Source organism: Pteropus vampyrus, unplaced genomic scaffold, assembly GCF_000151845.1.
Source record: "Pteropus vampyrus isolate Shadow unplaced genomic scaffold, Pvam_2.0 Scaffold262, whole genome shotgun sequence".
NCBI lineage: Eukaryota > Metazoa > Chordata > Mammalia > Chiroptera > Pteropodidae > Pteropus > Pteropus vampyrus.
This window is the reverse complement of record NW_011889043.1, coordinates 2,193,234-2,215,259: the sequence shown is the minus strand read 5'-3', so window position 1 is coordinate 2,215,259 and position 22,026 is coordinate 2,193,234. Positions and strand designations below refer to the sequence as shown.

The following is a 22,026-nucleotide window of genomic DNA, read 5'->3' as shown; positions in this document are numbered from 1 at the left end:
GTAGCAGCAATTGGAAATAGTTTTCAGTTATTTGATTTTCAAGATTAAGAATCACTGAAATTTAGTACAATGTACTATAGAAAATATTTCCATTGACATTTTACATCCTCTGTGCTCTAGTTCTTGAGTTTCTGAAAATCCATTACATTTCCTATATAGCTCTTGGTTTACCCATGGCATTATTTTAATTGGACAATATTCTTTTAGGTACAAGAACATTAAGCTTTTATACTGATTTAATAAATAAAATTTTCTGTTATTATTTTTATGTAAATAACATTAACACCTGTTCAAAGCATTTTTGCAGTTCAATATCACTTCATTTAACTTAGGTTTACTATTCCAGGAAGAAGAGGAAGAGGGAATAAGAAAGTAAGAGAAGGAATCCATAACCAAAATAGCAAAACAACTCATGAAAATAAATTAGTATCTTCAGGCAAAGACACTAGAATTTAGCCATGTGAAAATAAGCGGCATCGAAAAATTCAAACATCCAGCATATACAAGTCACCAAATGAAATTGTCATGCTTTAATGATGCCTATTTACAAAACACTGTCTAAAAAGATATTGCAGGATCTTCTCAACTGAGAATTTACTAACAAATTACATATAAACTTAAGACTATATGGCATCAAAACTCATCTCCAAGACTTACATCATGATATACCACTTCACATCTCAAAGCAAAGCAATGTGTGAATGATGAAGCAAAATAAGTATTTTGGTACCAGGAAAACTATTAATGAAAGGGTAAAGCACGTAAATTGTACCTCAAGAAAACTGCTTTGTCTTTTAAAGGCGAAACTACTCTATGACAAAAGAAAGCAGGCTAGGGTGCAGCAGGGGCACTGACTACAAAGTAATACAAAATTGGGGGGCACAGGTTACAACTGTCAAAATTTAATTGTCCAATTAAAATGGATACATTTTAAGAATGTTGAATTGTAGCTCAACAAAGTAAAAGAAAAAAGTAAGTTTGTTTCAATATAACAGAATCCCACCAAAAGATAATTCTAATTACAACAATCATATAGTTAAAAAAAAAATAAGACTTTCTATCAAACATCCTGGAACAAACATACTGAGCTAGGTTCTTTAAGACTGGAATTAAAAATAAGGAGAATCTATCTGTAACAGGTTATACAAATAAAGGTACTTCATAAATTAACTTTTCTCAGATACCTATATGTCATTCATTTCTAAACAGAAATTAATCTAAATTGCCCATTTAAATACAAAGAACTCGCCTGATCCCATCTAATCTCAGAAGCTAAGCAGGGTTGGGCCTGGTTAGTACTTGGATGGGAGACCACTTAAGAAGACCAGGTGCTGTAGGCATAAAAAAATATATAAAATAAAAAAATATATAAGGGATTGTAATCTGACAAGGTCCTTGCAATCTGTGAGGTCAGCTAACGGTTGCCTGGCCTAAAAAAAATAAACAAAAAGAACTCTACAATTTACAATCAAAATTTTATAATATTAAAAAGATTTATTTATTTGAAAAATATCCAAAAATCAAACAATTTTAAGTTTAAATCCAAATGAATATACTTTCTCCATTTCTTGCTTTATATCAACAAGACATAAAACAGAGCAAGTCGAACTATTTTCTTAAGGTCTTGGAACAAAATATAAACACTACAAAGCTTTAGTAAAGGTGTCTTCACTATTAAACATACTTCTTATAACTTTTTCTATTTTTTTCAGGTTTCGACATTTCAAAACAAGTAATATCTTCTTACAACAAAGACATGAGAGAACAAAAGACTACTATAGCAATATTGATATTGCTGTATATTTTACATAATGGATAGTAAATAAATGTGGAGTCTGAGAGTTTAGTGTAACTGTATTTCTACCTCTAATAAAGTTTCATTTAAATTTCATTATAAATTATATAAATAATTCCAAGGAAAAAGAAAATACAGTATAACCAATTCCATTGTCATTGAATTTAAATAATGAAGAGTCATTTGTCACTCTATTTCAGTCAATTATAATGAGATAACTTTAAATATAAATAATTTAAGTGGTTAACAAATATACATGTACATACAAATGAATCCTCACTGTTTAAAAACTAGTCATTCTGGAAATGGCACAGGTGTGGGATGGTCTCAAGGTATCAATATTTTATAAACACTTTGTCATAGGTGCTGAAAATAATTCTAAAAGAGAAGTTACAAAACTATTCTGAATCTATAAGGTGTGCTTTTTGAAGGTAGAGTGGGTGAGGGAAGCAGGGATGTAAATGGGAAGAAATTACGTTCTTAAAACTGTAACATGCTTTCAAATCTCGTTGGTATGAGTTTTGGAGATAATACTTTTAAAGACATGATGGCTTTTTAAAAATCCCACTCATTCTTCCACAAGAAAAAAGAAGTTGAGCTTACTTACAATCTCTAATCATCAACAGTATTTTGAAAACACCAAATTCTATCTAAAATTAATAATATAGAATTCAAATAGTTACTGTATGAATATTTTTTCCCTTTCAATATATCTTCTTTAAGCATCATCATATGTATTGCTTTGTAAAAAACTCCTAAATTTGTGAGTTTGTAAGCAGTATTCCTGAATACATTTTGCATAAACATAAAATGCCACTTTGGTTCAATGACACACTTACTGAATATTTACTATGTAGAGCAAGGTTTACTTCTTTTAAACACTATAGAAATTAGACCATACCTCTTTGTTGTAATATTACTTTTTATCTTTAAAAAAAAAAAAAAAAAAAAGCACAATCTTTTGGCCACTAGAGGGGGACAGTGGTGTTTTCCAAGTAGCATTATACTACTCGGAAAGCTACTACAAAGGTTACTGTTGGTCAAAGTACAAGAGTAACCTTAGACTAATTCCTTTACATCTACCTGTACCCTCTCTATCTTGACTTCTTGAGAAAAAAGAAAAGCATGATAAATTAAATCATTTAGTTCGAAGTTATGAATTTAATAAAACACTAGAAATGCCTAAGAACTGATTTGAAAACTCCCTTAAAGCCATAGCTAAATTTTAGTTTATTTTAATCACGTGGGAGATAAACTTACATAGTATCATTTTGTTCAGTCTGTTCATCACCCCATCTATTCTCCAAAAGCAATGGTATAAAATATAGCAAAAAGGTTGGTTTATTTTTTTTAATAGCACCTGGCTTTAGAAAAGCTCGTTCTTTTTCCTAATAACACTCTCCAGAAAGAAAAACAGCAAAAACACACAAACAAACAACAACAAAAGAGACAGAAATTAAGTAACTTCTTCACAGTATCAAATATTAGTGGTATAATGCCCTACTCCCAAACTATACTTTTTCCATTTTAATTATGAGAAGAGAGAAAATACGAGATTAAATGTTAACATGAAAACAACGAAGCATTTTCCAGAAACCGAAATTCTGTAACCTGTAATAAAACCAAATAAGCTTACTATGCTGTGAGCATCGACACATCTACCTTCAACATTATTATTTGAAAGCAAACCACACAAGAAGCAAGACATTATATACTCAGGAGAGCAATTTAATCAATAGGGTTGTGATTATTTTAATTAGTATTTTGAATGGCAACAATTTTATTCTTGTCTAGGTTCAAATAAACAGTATTTGAGATAAGAAAATTTGGCACAACAATTTCATGCTCATATTAAAATCTCATCTATTTATGCTTTCAAATACTTATGGATTCCCGTAGAGAAGCAGTAGCCTCTGAAGTAGAAAGAACACAAGCATAAGAGTGAAAAGACAGGCTTTATTATCACTGTAACCACTAAACAACAAGATAAGTCAGTCATCTTTCTGGGTTTAATTTTCTTATTATAATAATATGGCTAGTCTAGAACTATAGCTCTCCATATTAAACGTGAATACCAAAGCTTAGGCTAAAAATGTATACATCCAGTGCAGACAGAATGTAAGGCAGTTCTTTTTGAACTAGATGGAAAGGTATAATAAAATTCATTCAGAAAACCAACATCTATAAAGTATCACACGAGGAGAGGTTCAATCTGCAATGATTTCCAGGAACTGAAGCACCTCATGAATTAAAAAAATTTTAAAATATATTTTAAAAATGGTATTAAAGAGGATTTTTATCCTACTCTAACTGCCTAAATAAAGCCCAGTGGCAATTAACAATTAACTTCACCGAATAAAGTATCTGCTTATCCTCAAGATACTTTTGTCAAATCATACTGGAAAACATTTGCTCAGATTAGTCCTAGAGATATTTTTTTTCGGATCCTAGTCATTTTTGTATCATAATTTAAAAATATCAAATACAACATGCCATTTGAAGGTCATTTATGGAACATGGTTATACAGTTTGCATTTTCTTCTACTAGAGCATAAGATGTGCTTTCCTTTCCAGAAATACCTAAAAAGGAAGTGTTGTAATGAAATGAAGCTAGAAAGTTTAAGCCAAGCTGTATCACACACCATAGTTAAGTTGTGAAAAGAACGCTAGATGGGCAAAAGAAAATAAGACACTGCCAATCACACTCCGAAGTACTAAAAAAAAAAAAAAAGCCCAAATGCAACATGGTACTGTAGAAACAGAGGGTAACAACAGTTGCTCCCTTCTCTCCTTGATCTTAGATCTCCCTTTCTTGTACTTATAATTTAGGGTTTTAGATTCCATAATATATCTGTATATCTACAAGAGAAAATTAGTAGACCACCAAGCCCTTCCTGTGATATAAAAGATGATTCTAAGTAAACTGTATCTGACACTGAAATTCAGTCTTACCTCTTTTTTTAAATCCTTCCTCCTTTGAGGGAGTCTAGAGATCAAAATGTCTTTTTTTTTTCTTAGTGATCAATCAAATAGGGCTGTATAAAGGAAGTTTTGAAACAATTTTTCCACCCTAGCTTTAGAAAACAAATACTAAAGGATAAGGGAGATTTTTGGTTTCACCTTGAGAGGAGGGCTGACGAAAGAGTTCAGTAACTTTAAATGGCTATTTTATATATCAATTCCAGAGAGCCACCTTGGATAAACAACAACAACAACAACAGTAAAAACTTATAATTAGGACACTTACTTTGTGCCAGGCATGATGCTAACACTTAACATGCATTATCTCATTTAATCCTTTAAATAGTGTATTTGAAATTGGTATTATTATTATACCCATTTTATAGGGGATTTTATGTAATGTCTTCAGAGTCACACAAGTGGTAAGTAAGGGACCCGGGATTCAGTCCCAGATTCAAGTGCCCATGATGTTAACCATTATGCTATGCTTCCTTAACATCCAGAGACTTTGCTTCTACTCTCAATTCTATTGTCCATTGGATAAGGGAGATTTTTGGTTTCACCTTGAGAGGAGGGCTGCCATTCTCTAGTTCTGGTCTGAGTCTTTCAGATAAATCCTCCACCTTTCTAACTGCTTTTAGTCTGCTCTTCTTGAAATCCTTTCTAGTGTAACCAAGTAGTCTTTTAAAAATAGACATCTGATTCTTTACTTCCTGTTTTAAATCCTATTTGGCTCCCTATTTCTCCTAGGATGAAGTTCATACATTGCTTATAAGGCCCTGTTAGAGGCAGATATACAATTACACTAAACTACTATCAGCCTCCATATTCATTTACTATCCATTACTTTAAATGTGGTTGCATCAATATTGCTGTAATAAGGTCTTCTGTTCTAGCAGATATCTTTGGAAGGAGATATTACCTATTTTGAAACAGTAGAACTTGAAGAAATAGACAAGAATATAAGAAATGCATTTTATAGTGAAAGAATATTTAATAAGACTTTGTAATACTTATATCATAAATACTAATGTTTGCTACTATTGATTGCCTCTTCATCCCCAACAAAGCAAATCTTTATACCTCTACTCCAGGAACACTTACATGGGTAGGGGGTGGAGGGTGGAATTCAAGAAGCTAGCAACAGATGTAACAAAATACCAACACTACTCTTTAACTTTCTTGTTTTATGGTTTGCCCTAGAAAAAAGAGCCAGAGCATGTTTTCTTTCAGAAGAAGTTCCACAGGCACAGAATACAGAGGTTATAATTTCATTCTTTTTATCTAATTGCAAAGAGATGACAACAGCAAAACAGTTAATGCTACTCTTTGAAGCTCCTTTAAATGTCTCAGTAAGAGAATAAACAGGTTTAATATATTAAAGTAGTATTTTGCAGGATTGCTGAAATGTTAAGATTATCCATGGCCAGGGGACCTGAAACATTAATTCTTCTTTGCAAGAATCCTCAAAGAAATATATGCACATAAAACAACGGTCAGCAAATGAACTGTATTACTCTGGGGCTTTCTACAAAAGATAAGCATCATTTTCTTACGAGTAGGGGAGAAATTTAGATCTGTATCAAAACATGAAAAGATACCCATAATTTATTGCTAGTGGAGGAAAAGCTACAAAACAGTATATTATTCATATAAAAATGTAAGGCTGTACATACAAAGAATTATCTGGAAAGAATCTTTACCAATAATGAACACTGGTCATTTCCATGTGACCTGAATATTTTTTTTCTTTTTTATGGTTCTCAGCATTGTTTATATTGTTTGAATTATTTATAGCAATCATATATCACTTTTACAAAAATTAAAACAAAAAAGTCACAGAACATATTTTTTCATCTATTTCACATAGAAAGGATATTTTTTCATCTATTTCACATAGAAAGGATATTTGTACTATAACAACATTATAGTACAAATATTAACAAAGCTGTGTTATAAGAAAATGATGTTAGATGAAAAACAAAACAAAACAGGATATAAGCTTTGTTTTCTCCATAATATTTTAGGGGTAATATGTAGAGACTAAGGAAATACACCAAAATGAAGAGTAACTCTCAGTTATAAACTGAAGATAGTTTTGTACTTTTTTCCTTATAAGAGTAAATATTACTTTTAAAAATCAGAGTGGGGGGCCGCAATAAATTCTTATCAGTAAAACTATTCACAGGAATGGTTTTAAAAAACTTAAGAATTTTTAGATCTAATTGTACAGGGAAGAATTTTTCTTAAGGAGATTTACTATTTTTTGTTTTTGTTTTAGTATTCAATTAAGCATCCATGAGAAAAAGCTGAAATTAAGTAGAAAAGGGGGTACTACAAAAAACTGAGGCTGTTGTTCTTGGAATAATATGGTACTGCTGACTGATTAATATTCTCATAATCTATTTAATTTTTATTCAAAATGGAAATAACATCTACTCTGAAAGGCTCCCAAGATGTTTAAATGATAGCAGTGCCTAATTGCTCCTCTATCCCTCTACAGATCAATGGGGTGCTAGTGAAAAGAACAAGGGGCTAAGAAGTGAACAGTGATGTGAGCATTCCTATCAATGATCATATCTCATCTCTCAAGTACATGAACTTTCTATGTGACTGAAAAATGACAGAACTGTTTTCAACTAGGATAATATTTTAACCTTCAGGATATCATTTACTTTGATACCTACTCTTATTATTCTTAACCCAATGCTGTATTTCAGCCCTCAATTCCAAACGAGCCCAGGATATTTACCAGGCAATAAAGACAACAGACGCAAAAATCCTTTTTTAGGTTATTAGCTAAAAGATTTATTTGATGAAAAAGTCTTACATTCTTTGTTTTTTTGTTTTTTTTTTAAGAAACATTTTCTCCCGGCTAATGTCCAATATATTCAGAAAGTAAAATTAGAAGTTTTCACTGCTGTCAATATACATAAACCATGCTACCCACCGTTATTTTTCCACATCAAATATAGAAAAAGCAGAATCCCATCTGTCCCAGTAACTGTCAGAAATCTTCCCTCTTGATTAAATAATTCAAATACAATTCAAAAACATTGTAAAAAATGACTTGTAGTGTATAACCTCATTTTCTTTAATATATTCTGTAGCAACGATACGGAATTCATTCAACTCCAGTTAACTGTCTTATTTTTTCCGTGATCTTTCTTATCTAGAGAAACACTTTGCAAGCAAATTACAGACTAACAAGGAATAGACTGAAAATCCAGCAATATTCACCTAAGTTGTTAATAGCAAATATGTAATAAGCATTATAAAAACTTGCAAAATTGATAAACACAAAATTATACACTATATTTTCAAAACACTGTTTGTATAACTGCCAATCCCATCCCATCCTTTAAGGACAAGTAAACATACAATTAATTATAAATTAACTGAGGGTGGCCAAGTCATAGTAACCTAGAGTGAAAAAACGGATTCTCTCAAGATATTTTACTTTGGGAAATGCCAAGAGATTAGGGCAGTTAGCAGTAGGAGTTGAAGCTGAAAAGAAGCCAAAGACACAAAAAGGTCATGACAAACCAAGGAAGAAGAAACTAAGAGTAGGATGGGAGAGCAAAAGTTACAAATAAACAGGAATGTTGAAAGAGAGAATAGTAGAATGACTCTAAGCTACATTAACCATAGGTGGGGGCAGGTGATAGAAAAGTAACCAAGTTTGGTAACAAAAAGAGCGCTCAGAGTTAAGTATACAGTTAGGGCTTTCTTTGCATGCAGGGCATTCTGAGTTTTCTTGGTTCCTAGTAATAGGAATTTCTCAAGGAAACATGGGTTGGCCTGTACTACTCCCTGTATCTAAAAAGTTTAATTAAAATGAATAGATCTATAACATCGATATCTGTGGATCTTTTCGAATTTTCAATATTTATCTGATCTGAAAAGCCACCTATGTTCAGCTTTAGTAGATACTGCAGAATTGTTTTCCAAAGTGTTTACATCCACTTTACAACTGTTGTTCCATGTCCTTGCCAACATTTGGTGGTGTCTTTATGTTTAAAACCACTCTGCCAGGTTAATGGTGGTATCATTGTGGTTTAAATTTGTGTTTTCCTGATGACTAATGGTATAGTTTAGCTTTTCAAATGTTTATTACCAATTTAGATATTCTCTTTTATGAAGTGCCAGTTCAAGTCAGTTGGTTTTTTTTTTTTTTAAAAATCAAGCTATAAAAACTTTTCTTATTGATTTATCTGCAGGACTCTCCCTGTCTGATATAAAATGTTGTCAGATTATATCTCCTCGACTGGCTACACAGTTAATATGATTACCTAAATATCTTCTTTCTTCACTGTTCCATGTAAAATCTTCCTCTTTTACCATCTTGATAAAAGATAAGTATCTTCTCCAGATAAAAGAACCTGGATGAAAACACTATAAACTACTGACATCTATTCTCTCTTTTCAAGATACGCTTTTCATTAAGTATTTAGGCAACTATGGAAATATAAAGTGCAGGTGTTGGCACAGGAGAATTCAGATTTCAAAAATTGCAAGTAACACAAACAAACAAGTTATTTTAAAAGCCTTGACAGTTGAATTATTTTTATTCCGAACACTAAGAATATTAAAGAGGATTGGTCCCTTGTTTTCTTCCTTGATTTTTTTCAACTTCAAAAGTGTTGGTAGTGTGACATTATCTACATTTAGGTGTTTTTAAAAATTTTATTAACCATGTATGGATTACTGCAAGTAATTTAGGAGTTAATTCCCACTGTTAGGAACTAATCATATTCCTGATCTTAATAAGAGAAACATGCAGAGACATAATGAAGTTGCTTTGCTAGTTATTAAAGTTCAGTTGTAATTCCACGCACTTGGGTTTTTCTACAACTTACCTGAGAAAAGAGCACAGCCCAGACAACCATGGCAGCTATTAGATTAGTGTTTCCCTCAAAAATTAACTCTTGAAGGTAAAGGAGAAGTAAATTTGATTCCACCTTCTTCCCTCCATCAATGTGGTATGATGCAAAGGTAAACGTAGAATTGGTTCTAATCCACTGATCCCATGAAATTACTTAAAGTATACACCAAAAATAGTAGTTTAAAAAGTTATGTTTGTGTTCTTAAGCCTTTACCAATTAAACCAAATTCAAAATGCAAAGCTAAGTTTATATAATAATCATTTATAAAGCAGACAAGTATGGATAGAAAGAACCTCTAGTATCTGTTAAGAAAATTTCTTAATATTATAATTAAAAATTACTAACAGATAATATGACTTAACATGACCTTGATATTTAAAAAGTGCTAAGAAGTAACAGGTATATTTTGCCACCTAGCTATTATAAAGTAGTCTCCTAATAAACTTATGTCAAATTTAACACAAAGAAATTAAGGTATCAAATAAGCAGACATTACTTCTAACTTTAAGAGGAAAAGCACCAAAATCAAGCTAACCCTGAAACAGCATGGGGAAAAGAATTTCATGATGGCAAACGGCAATGCAATCTTTAAACAAGTGTTGGTATCTTTTAGGCTCAACCATGAGAATCTTTTGGTAAGAAACTTTTTTCACACATTTCAAATAAAATGTTTAAGTTCCTTTCAAAAATTTTCTACATATATCCTCAGACAGAAATCCCTAAACTTCTCAGTTGAGAATAAACTTTTCTTCTGAAAGTACTCAATGGAGCTTCACAAAAGTTAAGAACATATGAATTAGTGGGCCTTCACAAAAGGTAAGAACAAATCCACAAATATTAATTATATAACAACTGCCTGTAAAGTATTGCATAAAGAATATGGTCAATAATATTATAATAACTACATATGGTGTTGGGCATAACAGACTTATTGGGGTGATCACTTCATAAGTTATATAAATGTCTAACCATTGTGGTATACACCTGAAATTAATATAATATTGAAAGTCAACTGTAATTGAAATATTTTAAAAAGTTTAAGGGGAAAAAAAACTGCCTAAAGATTCCCACTACAGAAAATCAACATCTGTGAAAATTATCATTTGGATTCTGTCTCTCTAATTTTGCATTTTCCTATGACTCCTAATGTCTTGGATAATTTCCAAAATGTGGGAAAGTCTGTGTGGCCCATGATGACTGAAATTTCAGGATCTAATAAGGCTGCTCCCTTGTGGACATAAAGGAATGTCATAATTACCACAAACTCTGTCAGAGCCAAAAGCTTAAGTTTTTCAACATGACTCCTATATCTGCTAGTGCCAGGAGAACCTTCCTGCTAATTTTTTTTTTTTTTTTTGAGGGGTGGTGGGGTGGGGTAGTACATTTTTTTCACGGTAAGAAGAAACAGTTTAGTCACAATCACATATATTGCAACTGTAGAATATTCTAGGGAAAAAAAATCTATGATTCTTTTAAATAACATCAACAGATAATTTATGACATTTCCTTGGTAATCTAATTATGCAGTAAATTCTCACAGAGGCTCTTTGATAATACAACGACACACATTTACTAGAAAATATTAGTTTAATCTAAATAGAAAACAACCATCTTAACTTTACATTCATACAGCTTTTAGTTTTTAAATAACTATCACAAACACCATCTCATCTGACCTCAAGACGACATGGGAGATTTCCAAAAGATTTAAAAAGAAAACAAATCCTATCTTTAAAAATCGTTTATTTTGTGTTATCTTAAATCCTAAGAAGAAATGCAGAATATGAATAAACTCCACACGATAAAGCCAACACACTATTTCAAAATGAAATTACTGGTCTGGTATACATATATCCCTTACTGTATTTTAAAATGAAACAGATTCTTCGAATTTAAGAATGACCCCAGGAATAGCTTTCTTCCACAATAGCTTTCTAATGTCACACTGAATTATGCAATTCATAACTTACGGAGAAAATTTAAATCATAGAATCATCTTTTTAAAACTTGCAGCGAGCGGTCCACGGCCACGCTACCCTGAACAAGCCCAATCCCGCCTGATCTCGGAAGCTAAGCAGAGCCGGGCCTGGTTAGTACTTGGATGGGAGACCACCTAGGAAGACCAGGTGCTGTGGACGTGAAAAATAAAAATTAAGGGATTGTAAACTGACAAGGTCTTTGCAATCTGTCAGGTCAACCAAGGGCTGCTTCGCCTAAAAAAACAAAAATAATAAATCAATTTATCTATCTATCTATCCATCCATCCATCCATCCATCCATCCATCCATCCATCCATCTATCTATCTTGCAGTGAGCATGTTATTTTGGAATGAATACCAAGGAGGACAAAATGCAGCTAGACAGAGAACATAGAACCCTATACTGTATTTCTGTGAGTAATCATTCTAACATCAACTATGAAGATTAAAAGGGAAAAAAATTAGTCTATGGTCATGCTACCCTGAACAAGCCCAATCCCGTTTGACCTCGGAAGCTAAGCAGGGTCGGGCCTGGTTAGTACTTGGATGGGAGACCACTTAGGAAGACCAGGTGCTGCAGGTGTAAAATAATAAAAAAATAAAGGATTGTAAATTGACAAGGTCCCTGCTATCTGTGAGGTCAGCCAAGGGTTGCCTCACCTAAAAAAAAAAAAAAAAAGGAAAAAAATTGATGTGCCCAATGCTTTGCTGATTCCTAAGAAGTTGTATATCTGCGTCTTTAAGGAGCTTATGGTCTAAAATAAACACCAGAGATATGAAGAACACATAAAAAATATGATAATATTGTGATTTAAGAAACCCATGATTCAAGTCTACAAAATATATTTCACATAAATATACTTATAGGATAGCAGAAGTGCTCGTTGGCCAAAAGTTCTGGTTCTCAGGTCAGAAAGACCTGGGTCTGAATGCTGGCTCCTTTACTAATTACCAGTTAGATTTGGACAAATTACTTAACCCCTCTATGTCTCAATTTCCTAATCTGTGAAAACAAGATAATAATGTTAAGCTCATAAGTTGTGAGAGTAAAATGAGATAATGTATATAAAGTGTTATGTGGCACACAATACTCAAAATGTTAGCTATCATTACCACCATTATTGCTGAAGAAGTCCTGTAAGACAGAATTCCTGGTATGTGTATGTGTGTATGTGTGTATGTGTGTGTGTGTGTGTGTGTGTGAGAGAGAGAGAGAGAGAGAGAGAGAGAGAGAGAAAGAGGCGGGGGAGGGAAGGAGGGACGGGGTAAGAGAGAGAGAGAGAAACAGACTGATACCTAGAGGTTATTATAATGAGCATAAGGGCTTCTTGGGAAGGAAAGGAAAGAAATCTCAAACTTCTTCCAGATATTGAAAATTCCCTAAACCTGTCAGGGAAGCCCTAAAAAAGGCCCAATAGCAAGAAAAGGTAATGAAGGCCCAACTGATGACATCAGAAGAGAAAAGGACAGGTCCACTGTTCCAAGTGTCCTTTCCAACCATCATTAAGGACAGATGGTGCAAAGAGGTAGTAACTGTAAACTAAATGAGTAGGAATGATGTGAACCCAGGTCAACTTTGAAGCACAATACTCTTGGTTTATCATGACTGTGTTATTTTGCTTGCTTGTTTATCTTTTTTTGGGGGGCAGGGCAGACACATACATATAGCATACTCTCATCTTTCCTTCTTTAAGTAACTTATCACTGTCACACAGTAGTAGTGCCAGGATTGAATTCCATATTTGTCAGACCCCAGAATCCAATGCTCAAACACTAACCAATACAATAAAATGCTCTTTTTGACAATCCATAGGCAGGAAGATGAGTTCCTATTTGTCTTGCACAAATATGGTAACAAAACTCAGATGATACACTCTAACCTGCAAGGAGGCGAGCTCATGGGAATTATCTTCAAACTTTCAGAGTCTACCAATGGTAAAAGATAGAAAGCAGAACCAACACAAAATTGAATCCTAAGAATCCATGAACTAAAAGGTAGTATAGTCTCAGGTAAGTTACTTAATTTTCATCTAAATCTCAATTTCCTCTTCTGTAAAACAATACTTCCCTCACTTCTTAGAATAGTAGGGAGAAAATAAAGTACATGAAATACAAAATACAATAAATACTTCATGTTCCTCAATAAATAGTAGAACTCATATCATTATCATCATTCCTTAACAATTTGTTATTTTGAATAGCAATATTTAATACATGCTTAAATAGTAAAATTGCTAAATTTCGGTTCCACATTCAATATTCACTCTGAAGAATGAGTTAAAACACCTCCTTACTACCTCCATGTTCCTGGTCTATGGAAAAAAAATAAAACTTTGCTGATTATGTTTGGTGATAGCATTTGAATTTTCTCCCTCCTAAATGTTAGTTTAATAACTCAAACAATTTATTTTTAGGATTCACACATAATTTAAATTTTCACTGCTATGTTGCTTAATTTGCACATATGACATACTTTACATTAAATGAAATAATTAAGTATTAATAAGAATAGCAATTAACAATAATTCTTCCTTCCTTGTCTATGAATAAACTATCTCTAGAAATCAGAAAGGAAAAGTTTACCAATGTATCTGGAATCCTATTATTGAATCTTTTTTCTAAGAACTTAAATTCACCAAAAATCTGTTATATCAGCTTAAGTCACACTGCTCTGAAAGAGCCCAAAGATTATACCTATCTATTGTTTAAAGATGCAAAGAAATCAACAATATAGAAGAAATATATGATTCATGCATCCTTCTTCACTTGAAAAGAAAATACAAAATGAAAGCATGCAAAGAATTCTGGTTCAGCTTTATTAAGAAAAACAAGCAAAATAAAATATGCTTAATTAAACAAAAAAAACTAGGCCTGTAATCTAAATCAATTGATTAAACCTTTAAAAGTAATCTCAGCTAAAAATATAAAAATTAGTTCTTAATAACATCTTTAACCATTAGTAAGAGGACTGGCCCTGATTAAATTCACGAAGTAGGCCACTCTCCTTATGTACACATTTAGCAACTCTCACTGAATACAGAACTCTTCATCCAGAAACAACATGGTATAATTTAGTGAATTTAGTTGTAACTCCAAAGTCTGTTCTTTTTCCACTAGGTTATAAATGGGAAGATATGTCTGCCACTCTGGTAACCTATATTATCTCATGTATTCCTTACATACACTAAGAGTGAATAATCATACAAAGGGTCACATATGTTATACATGGCAGAGGCTGCAGTGTCGAATCCAGGCCAGTCTACTTCAAAGCATTGCGATTTTGGATTTCTAACTTGCCTCTCCTTTAAATAATAGAAAATTGTTCCTCATTTTTCTATTTTTAGACTCTTTTCTAAAGTAATGGTACCAAGATTAACTGGGAGTCACAAAAATGTTTAAAGCAGTATAATACTAAAGTTAAAACAGGGAAAAAAAGATGGATAAATTCAGAATCAATAACCAGGCAATATAAGCTAATGCATGATCAATATCAAGAAAAATGTGCCTGTGGTATTCCAGGCCAGACTGGTTTTTCTTGTTTTGTATGTATGTGTACATATTTTATGCCTGTTAACCAAAAGAGGTGTTTCAACTACAACTCTGTGAAACCTAAATGAACAAGTACAGACAAGTATGTGAACAAGTGCAAAGTTCTCTTGAAGTCACACTCAGGAGTGGCATGGTGAACTTATAACTTCCCCTATTCCTTGTTTTACCATGATATACTGAATTAGCTAATAATGAAGATTTATTAATACATATTTCTTTAGTCTACTTACCACTTATTCACAGAAGTCAAAGACTAGTTTTAAATTACAAGAATGTGGCTTACATGTTTATATAAAAGACTTTCTAAAGATTTAGTATTAGCTTCATATTATAAAAAATGATTTACAAATGTTTACACTAAGAATTTATCCAAATTGTTACAGATGACTACAAAAATTAACATTGATGCTTTACATTTAAGGACTTTAAAATCCAATATTATTTCAAAAATTCTTTTATCCAGACCATATAAACAGCATTTATTATAAAGTAAAGCCTAAATATGAAAACCATGATTGTTTTTATAAAAAAGGGCATTATTTTGCTTTAAATAATGAAAAATATTTATCATAGCTAATTCTCTTTAGCTCAAATGGCAGAAATAAAATTATTTCAAAACTTTACTTCAGTACTGCTTTAATCTTTATCACCCAAATAATGTTTAACTTTTCAGTACACATTATATCTCAAGATTTGTTTAATGGCGTTTTCACCAGTCTCTTGCCTAGTCCCCCATGGAGAGGTAAATATTGGAGACCTTACCTTGTGCTGTTCAATCGCATCTATCCACTGTCGTCTGTGATCTGGATCCTGAGCACGAAGATACCAAACGCTATCATTTACACTTATATCAAACCGACATTCATCAAAATCATGAGGCTGTAGAGAAAAAAGCAAAAAATGAAAAGCAAAACTAACTTTATTCTTAGAAGTGTCATACTCTATAGCAAAAACATGTACATATCCATACTGGCTGGTGGGAGACTCTTGTTATTCTTTTGTTTTTCAAGTGACTTTTTAAAAGATGTCTCAGATAAAAAACACAAGGACACAGTTACCAAAAACTAAGTTTCATTCACTATTCCTACAAATGAGTTGACACATAAACTACAAACATATTTTGAAAAAAGAGCAAATATTTTCATCAAATGCTTTAAGTTAGCTTAACTAGTGAGAACAGCTTGGAAAGCACAATTTAAAAAAGGGCCAAAATAAGCTTTAAGGCAGACATTTGCTACTTTTTTTTACTTCTATTATTCAAAAGTAAATTCTCATCATGAAAACTTTTATTTCATTAAATTTTATAAACAAGATAATTTTACATTCTATGACAAAATAATATAACACTTACTGTCGAGTATCTCAAATTAACTTCTAGGCTTTTAAAGAGCTTTGATAGGAACAGCCAGGAAAGCTTCCAATGAGAAGCAAAGGTAAAATGAACATTATGATAGACCTATGTTAGAGGAAACTGCCTGTATCAAAATGTAAACATTTAGTGGAAATATCAGCTATTTGGTTCAATGTTTTATACTCGTCATAATATATAAAATGAGTATTTTTATATCTTTGTTTTCTGCCCAATAAATGAATTCAAATATGACAGGATCACATCATACATGCCACCTTTTCTTCCACCAGATAGAGTACAGAGGATCAGTCAATCAATTTCCTTTCCTGTGAACAATCGTAGCCTTAGAGGGAAGAGAATCCTCTCTGGTCAATATAACAATAAACTTATTTGCTGAGGAGAATCCACATATTGTACTTCCAGGGTTTATTGTTTATTCTCTCCTCTCTTTAACAGTGTCAATCTTTTTATCTCCTTATCAGTTTGTTTAGCAAAAATAATGTATAACTTATTTTATAATAACTCCACAATGTTCTTTAGCCTCTGAAACAATTTTTTTTTTTCTTTTAAGATAAAGATAAAAAATTATGGTTCTGACTGGCTAAACTATACAAGTTAAACATTTTTTGAATTACTGGGCATCATAGTTAGGACGATAGTAGGAGGTAGGGTGTGTGAGAACAAAGCAAAAGGAAAAAAAACAAGACAATGCATACCCTGTTTCAGTAATTATGAACACAGAAACACATAAAAGACAACATTTAATACTCATAAGTACAATAATGACTATAAATTTAACAAAATGCCAAATATTCAGAAATCTTAAGAATGGAGTCCAGTCATTGAGAAAAGCTTCTTGGAGAAAGGGAAGCATACATACTATCTGAAGAAGTAAATAATTTAACTCATCAGACTACTGTTCTAAGGAGCCCAGAGATTTTTAACCTTTTACTTCATAATTATTCTCATTATATTTCTAGCTACTAGTCCTAAAAATGTTTTACATTTTGTATTATGTTCAGTAACCTCATTAAAGCTTTAGGAAATAAAGAAAGTTAATATATATAGTTCAAAATTTATTAGTTTCTCCGGCAAACTTTTCCAGTTTTGATATCTTTAAAATTTCCTCATGATTTTCCAATGAGTGCATTTAAAATATTCCTGAAAGCAGGAACCTACCACTAAGCTTCCTCTGGATGTCAGTGACTTAACAAAGTCTGAAATCAACTTAAGAAAAATTTGCCAAATTACTAAATCTGCCAAGTCTATAAATTATTATCTCTTTCCACTATGTTTCAAAGTTTGGAAATGTGGAGAAGTTTAAGCTTTTAATAGATGAAAAGTTACATACAAAGCAATAAAATAATCTAGAAAGTAGGAATTAAATAATTTGAAAATTTCATTTGAATATCGCAGTATTGCAATACCTACTCACAGAAATGGAGTTGGCAGAAAATGTACACAAAGTAGTCATTTCTACCATCAGCAATCCGAGGGGTAGGCATAAAAGACAGATGTACTAATTATCAAATGATAAAGAGTCTGTGAATAACACAGAAGCCTTGAATCCCGAAAAAGGAAAAAGGGAAAATTAAGTCTACAGGGTAACAAAAATGAGAGATTTGTTAAAAGGATGTGTTTAAGAGAATAAATTGAAGTCTAGATAATAAAGTTCACGTCATATCTCAAAATAAAGATAAACATACCACCAATATGATAGATTGCTTCATTCGAACACAACTGATCCTGCCTTTATTTTGATTTTTGATATTTTGTTCGCTATAGGTATTTTGCTTAGTATGCATTAATTTTTTTAAAAAATACATTAAAATACCATTTATCTTGATTACTGAGTTTTTTGTTGCTCTCCTAAATTTCATGAGTGAGGTTAGTCCCTCACTGGTCTTACCCTAGTCTTAAGCCCTGACAACTATTAGGAAGAAATAAACATGGGATAAAGATCAAAATTATATGAAAAACTTCCATAATAGGGGTATAATACTCTTCCTTGGAGGCAAAACTGATGCATTTCATTGCCACCCTTATGAAGTATGAACATCATATCCAAAAGTCAGGGAGAAAAATACTTTGTACTCTGTAAACAAACAAAACATCCAGGATTACCTTATCTAGTTCCAAGTTCCTCAAATAAGAAAAAAGCTCAAGCCTTTCCTATAATTTACTGACTCTCGAAAAACAATTTTACCCTTGACTTCTGCAAAGACGGTATCTGAAGATATATCATGACCTGAGAAGATACAATTACATTAAAAAACTCTGTTTTTTCCTACTATGAATAGAATAGCTATAAACTCTATAATCTTACTTTCTTTCTTTAAGTATCTATAGTATTTTTAATTGGGAAATCAGTTCTAAAGTTTGTATTTCCTTGCAAACTTTTTAAGCAAATTTCTTTTCTAAATGCTATGATTACTGAGTCTTCCTTTGATACTGCTTATTGAGCTCTTCCATACTTAGCTTTCTCTTGTCTATTACCTCAAACGTACAAATGAGGCTGAAAACAGGGTAGGTTGAAAGTCTATATGATATAGCAATAGTCCTTCTTTAGAAAAATTATAGTACAAATAGTTACGTTTTCTACTCTCAGTTGTGCTTCCATGAAATTAAATCCTACTCAACCTGAACTACCAAGATCTCCTCTGGGATATTCTTTAAAATCTTTTATTTTTAAAAATTTGAGTTTTTCTGACTGCCTTATTGTTTACCCCCATGTCCTGATCATATGCATATATATCACAGATAAGTTCATAGAAGTTCATTTCAATAAGATAAAGGTCTAATAAGATTATCTAAAAAAAAAAAAAGAGCAGAATAGGATACCTACTCTATGGAATATTATACAGCTATTTTGATAAAGTTAGTGTATGGAAAAAAGGACATGAAAAATTAACAGTAACTACCATTAAACTGTATAATTAGTGCTAATTGTTTTCATTTGCTTACCTATATATTTTCTATAAATCACAATACTTTTGTTAAAGGACAAAAGTTTGTTTTGAAAATATGTAGAACGTGTACTTAAATATGGTAGAATCGATATATTCACCTCTACTTACTCACTAAAGCCCATTTAAATGATAAGAAAATGCATTAAACTAGGACTAAGAAATAAGGACAGCAAAAAAGAGATTTCAATCAATTTCTAGAAAATGGAAAAAAGATGAGCAAATTGATATGTCACAGGCAACTAAGGAAACCTAACTGTGCAGCAAGGAGAACTAAGTAGTATGCTATGTCGTGCCAAAGAGGGACAGAAAAAATGAGAATCAGTGATATGAAGCTCCAGGTTCCTATGAAGCTACAAACAAAAGTACCGATTAAAAAAAAGAAACATTTAGTATGCCTATAAACCATCTCTAAAAATGGCAAATTATCCCTCTAGCAGAAGACTAGAAGTTTTCTATCTGAATATTTTTAACTAAAGGAGCCCCTGGACTAAGGACTATCAAGGGAAGCTGAAGAAAAGGGTACAATATTTAAAATATGAAGAGAAGATTAAGGCAAAAGTAAGAAGTAAGACTCCCATTTCCATTCCAATCTGATACCATTCCCTACCCAAAGCAACCAAGGCTCTTCAGAGAAATGGCTGATTCCAGGACTGGCGCAGGTAAGGTATATCAAAGAACCTTTGAAAATCTTGAGCCTAAAAGTAAGGAAGTGCTGTGGGTGAGGGGGGAAGGGGTTTTAGGGGTACATCAAAAGGATCAAGAAAACAGCTTGAAGGAATTTCCAGTTGCCAAATCTAGGACAATTTGACCATCAAAATACATAAGCACAGGGATGGATTATATAATCCATTACATAAATCAGAAATATGAGTCCATTCTATTAACAAATGGGACAAAAAGTGAGGGTTGGTTTTTTTTTTCTTTTTAACAGTAGAATGTTGACTGATAAATGTGGAAGGAAGTTTGCAGAGTTAAAAAACCACCATTTTGCCAATCTTTTATAGAAAAGATTGGGGTAGGGGGCAGGCAACATAAATGATTACTAAATCAAAAGGCCCTCTTCTTCCCTGACATCCAAACTTTTACTCAACTGTCTCCTCTCTTATCTTCTCTTGAATGCCTAAGATGCATCTCAACATATCCAAAACTGATCATCTGATTTGCCTCCCCAAACTTCTCTTCTTACAGGCTTCCAAATTTCTGTAAATGGTAACTACCAGTTGCTTAGACCTGAAATCATCTGACTCCTCATTTTTCTCACATCTATCAGCAAATCTACAAATCTTGTCAGCTCTACCTTCTAAATAAATCTGGAATCCAATCACTGCTCATAATCTCCACCACAACTGTGATCCAAACCACCATCATCTCTCATCTGGATTATTTGTAATAGCCTCTTAAGGCTGCCTGATTCTGTTTTCCTACTGTGGTCCCTGCCTCCTACAATCTACTCTTAACAGAGTGGCCAAAAGTGATCCTGTTATAAGGAAATGCTCAGGCCTCCAGTAACTTCCCATCTCACTCAGCATAAAAGTCAAAGTCCTTAAAATGACCCACAGGCTCTATATAATCAGGCCTCACCACCTCTGCCTTCTTTTACTACTACTTTCCCCCTTTTATACTTGACTCCAAACATACAGGTCTCCTTAGAGTTCCTGCCGTTAGTCCTGGAGGGCCTTTTCGACTGCTGCTCCTTCCTACTGTCACCTCTTCCCTGATTCTTTTTCTTCCTTGAGATTTCTATTCAAATATCCATTTCACCCATTGTAGCCCCCACCCCCATTCTTACATCTCTGAAATAACAAATGATATCAACTAGAATTGGCAATGTGACATATAAAATAATGATGCATCTTAAATTTGGTGGCATCAAACTCATTAAAATATGGTACTACTTTGCCAAAGAAACTTTCCCAGATCACCCTATAAAATGCTAAAATTATAAAAGCTACTTTAAAAATGTGTTTAAGAAAGTAAAACCTGAGAACAGGTTCCCAGACAAGATCAGTTTGAATAACTTCATGGTCCTCAATTGGATAATATCATCCCCAAGCCTTTGCTTTCCTTTTTTGTTTGTAAACCTACCTTGTAGGGTTTCGGGAAAATAATGCAAATTAAAAAGGCAAATTTCAAGTATTCATCATTCAAGTCTTTTCATATTGATGTGATGTACCCTCCGGTAGTTTGTCTCTTATTTTTACCTTGATTTTGGGAATTTCTGAATAAACAAAATCCTGCTTTCAATTCTTACCCTAAAATAAAAAATGCACCATGATTCAGGCAGCCCTCAATTTCTTAATTTTCAATACGCTTTAACATCTAAACCTGTGCTGTCTGATACAGCAGTTAAGAAAATGAGATGGACTAAACCACCAGTCATATCCATTCATTATCTGAGCACAGCTATTTTTCTTGCTTTAAAATGGTCATCAAACTTTAGCAACGTCAAACGACTTGAGGGTTTGTTAAGACAGAATGCTGGGCCTCATTTTCCAGAGTTTCTGATTCATTAGGTCTGAGGTGGGCTTGATAATCT

At 32.6% G+C, this 22,026-nt stretch overlaps 1 protein-coding gene and 2 pseudogenes across 3 annotated transcripts in view; 2 read left to right on the top strand and 1 right to left on the bottom strand.

Annotated features, from left to right (window-relative positions):
- Positions 1-22,026, bottom strand: part of COL4A3BP (collagen type IV alpha 3 binding protein) — a 79,139-nt gene that overhangs the window by 42,256 nt on the left and 14,857 nt on the right. For all 3 annotated transcript variants that reach the window (XM_023520414.1, XM_011375138.2, XM_011375139.2), the window contains one exon: positions 15,933-16,049. In XM_023520414.1, coding sequence (XP_023376182.1) covers positions 15,933-16,049 — 117 coding nt within the window. The remainder of the gene's footprint in view (positions 1-15,932; positions 16,050-22,026) is intronic.
- Positions 11,662-11,780, top strand: LOC111729462 (annotated as a pseudogene).
- On the top strand, positions 12,086-12,204 carry LOC111729464 (annotated as a pseudogene).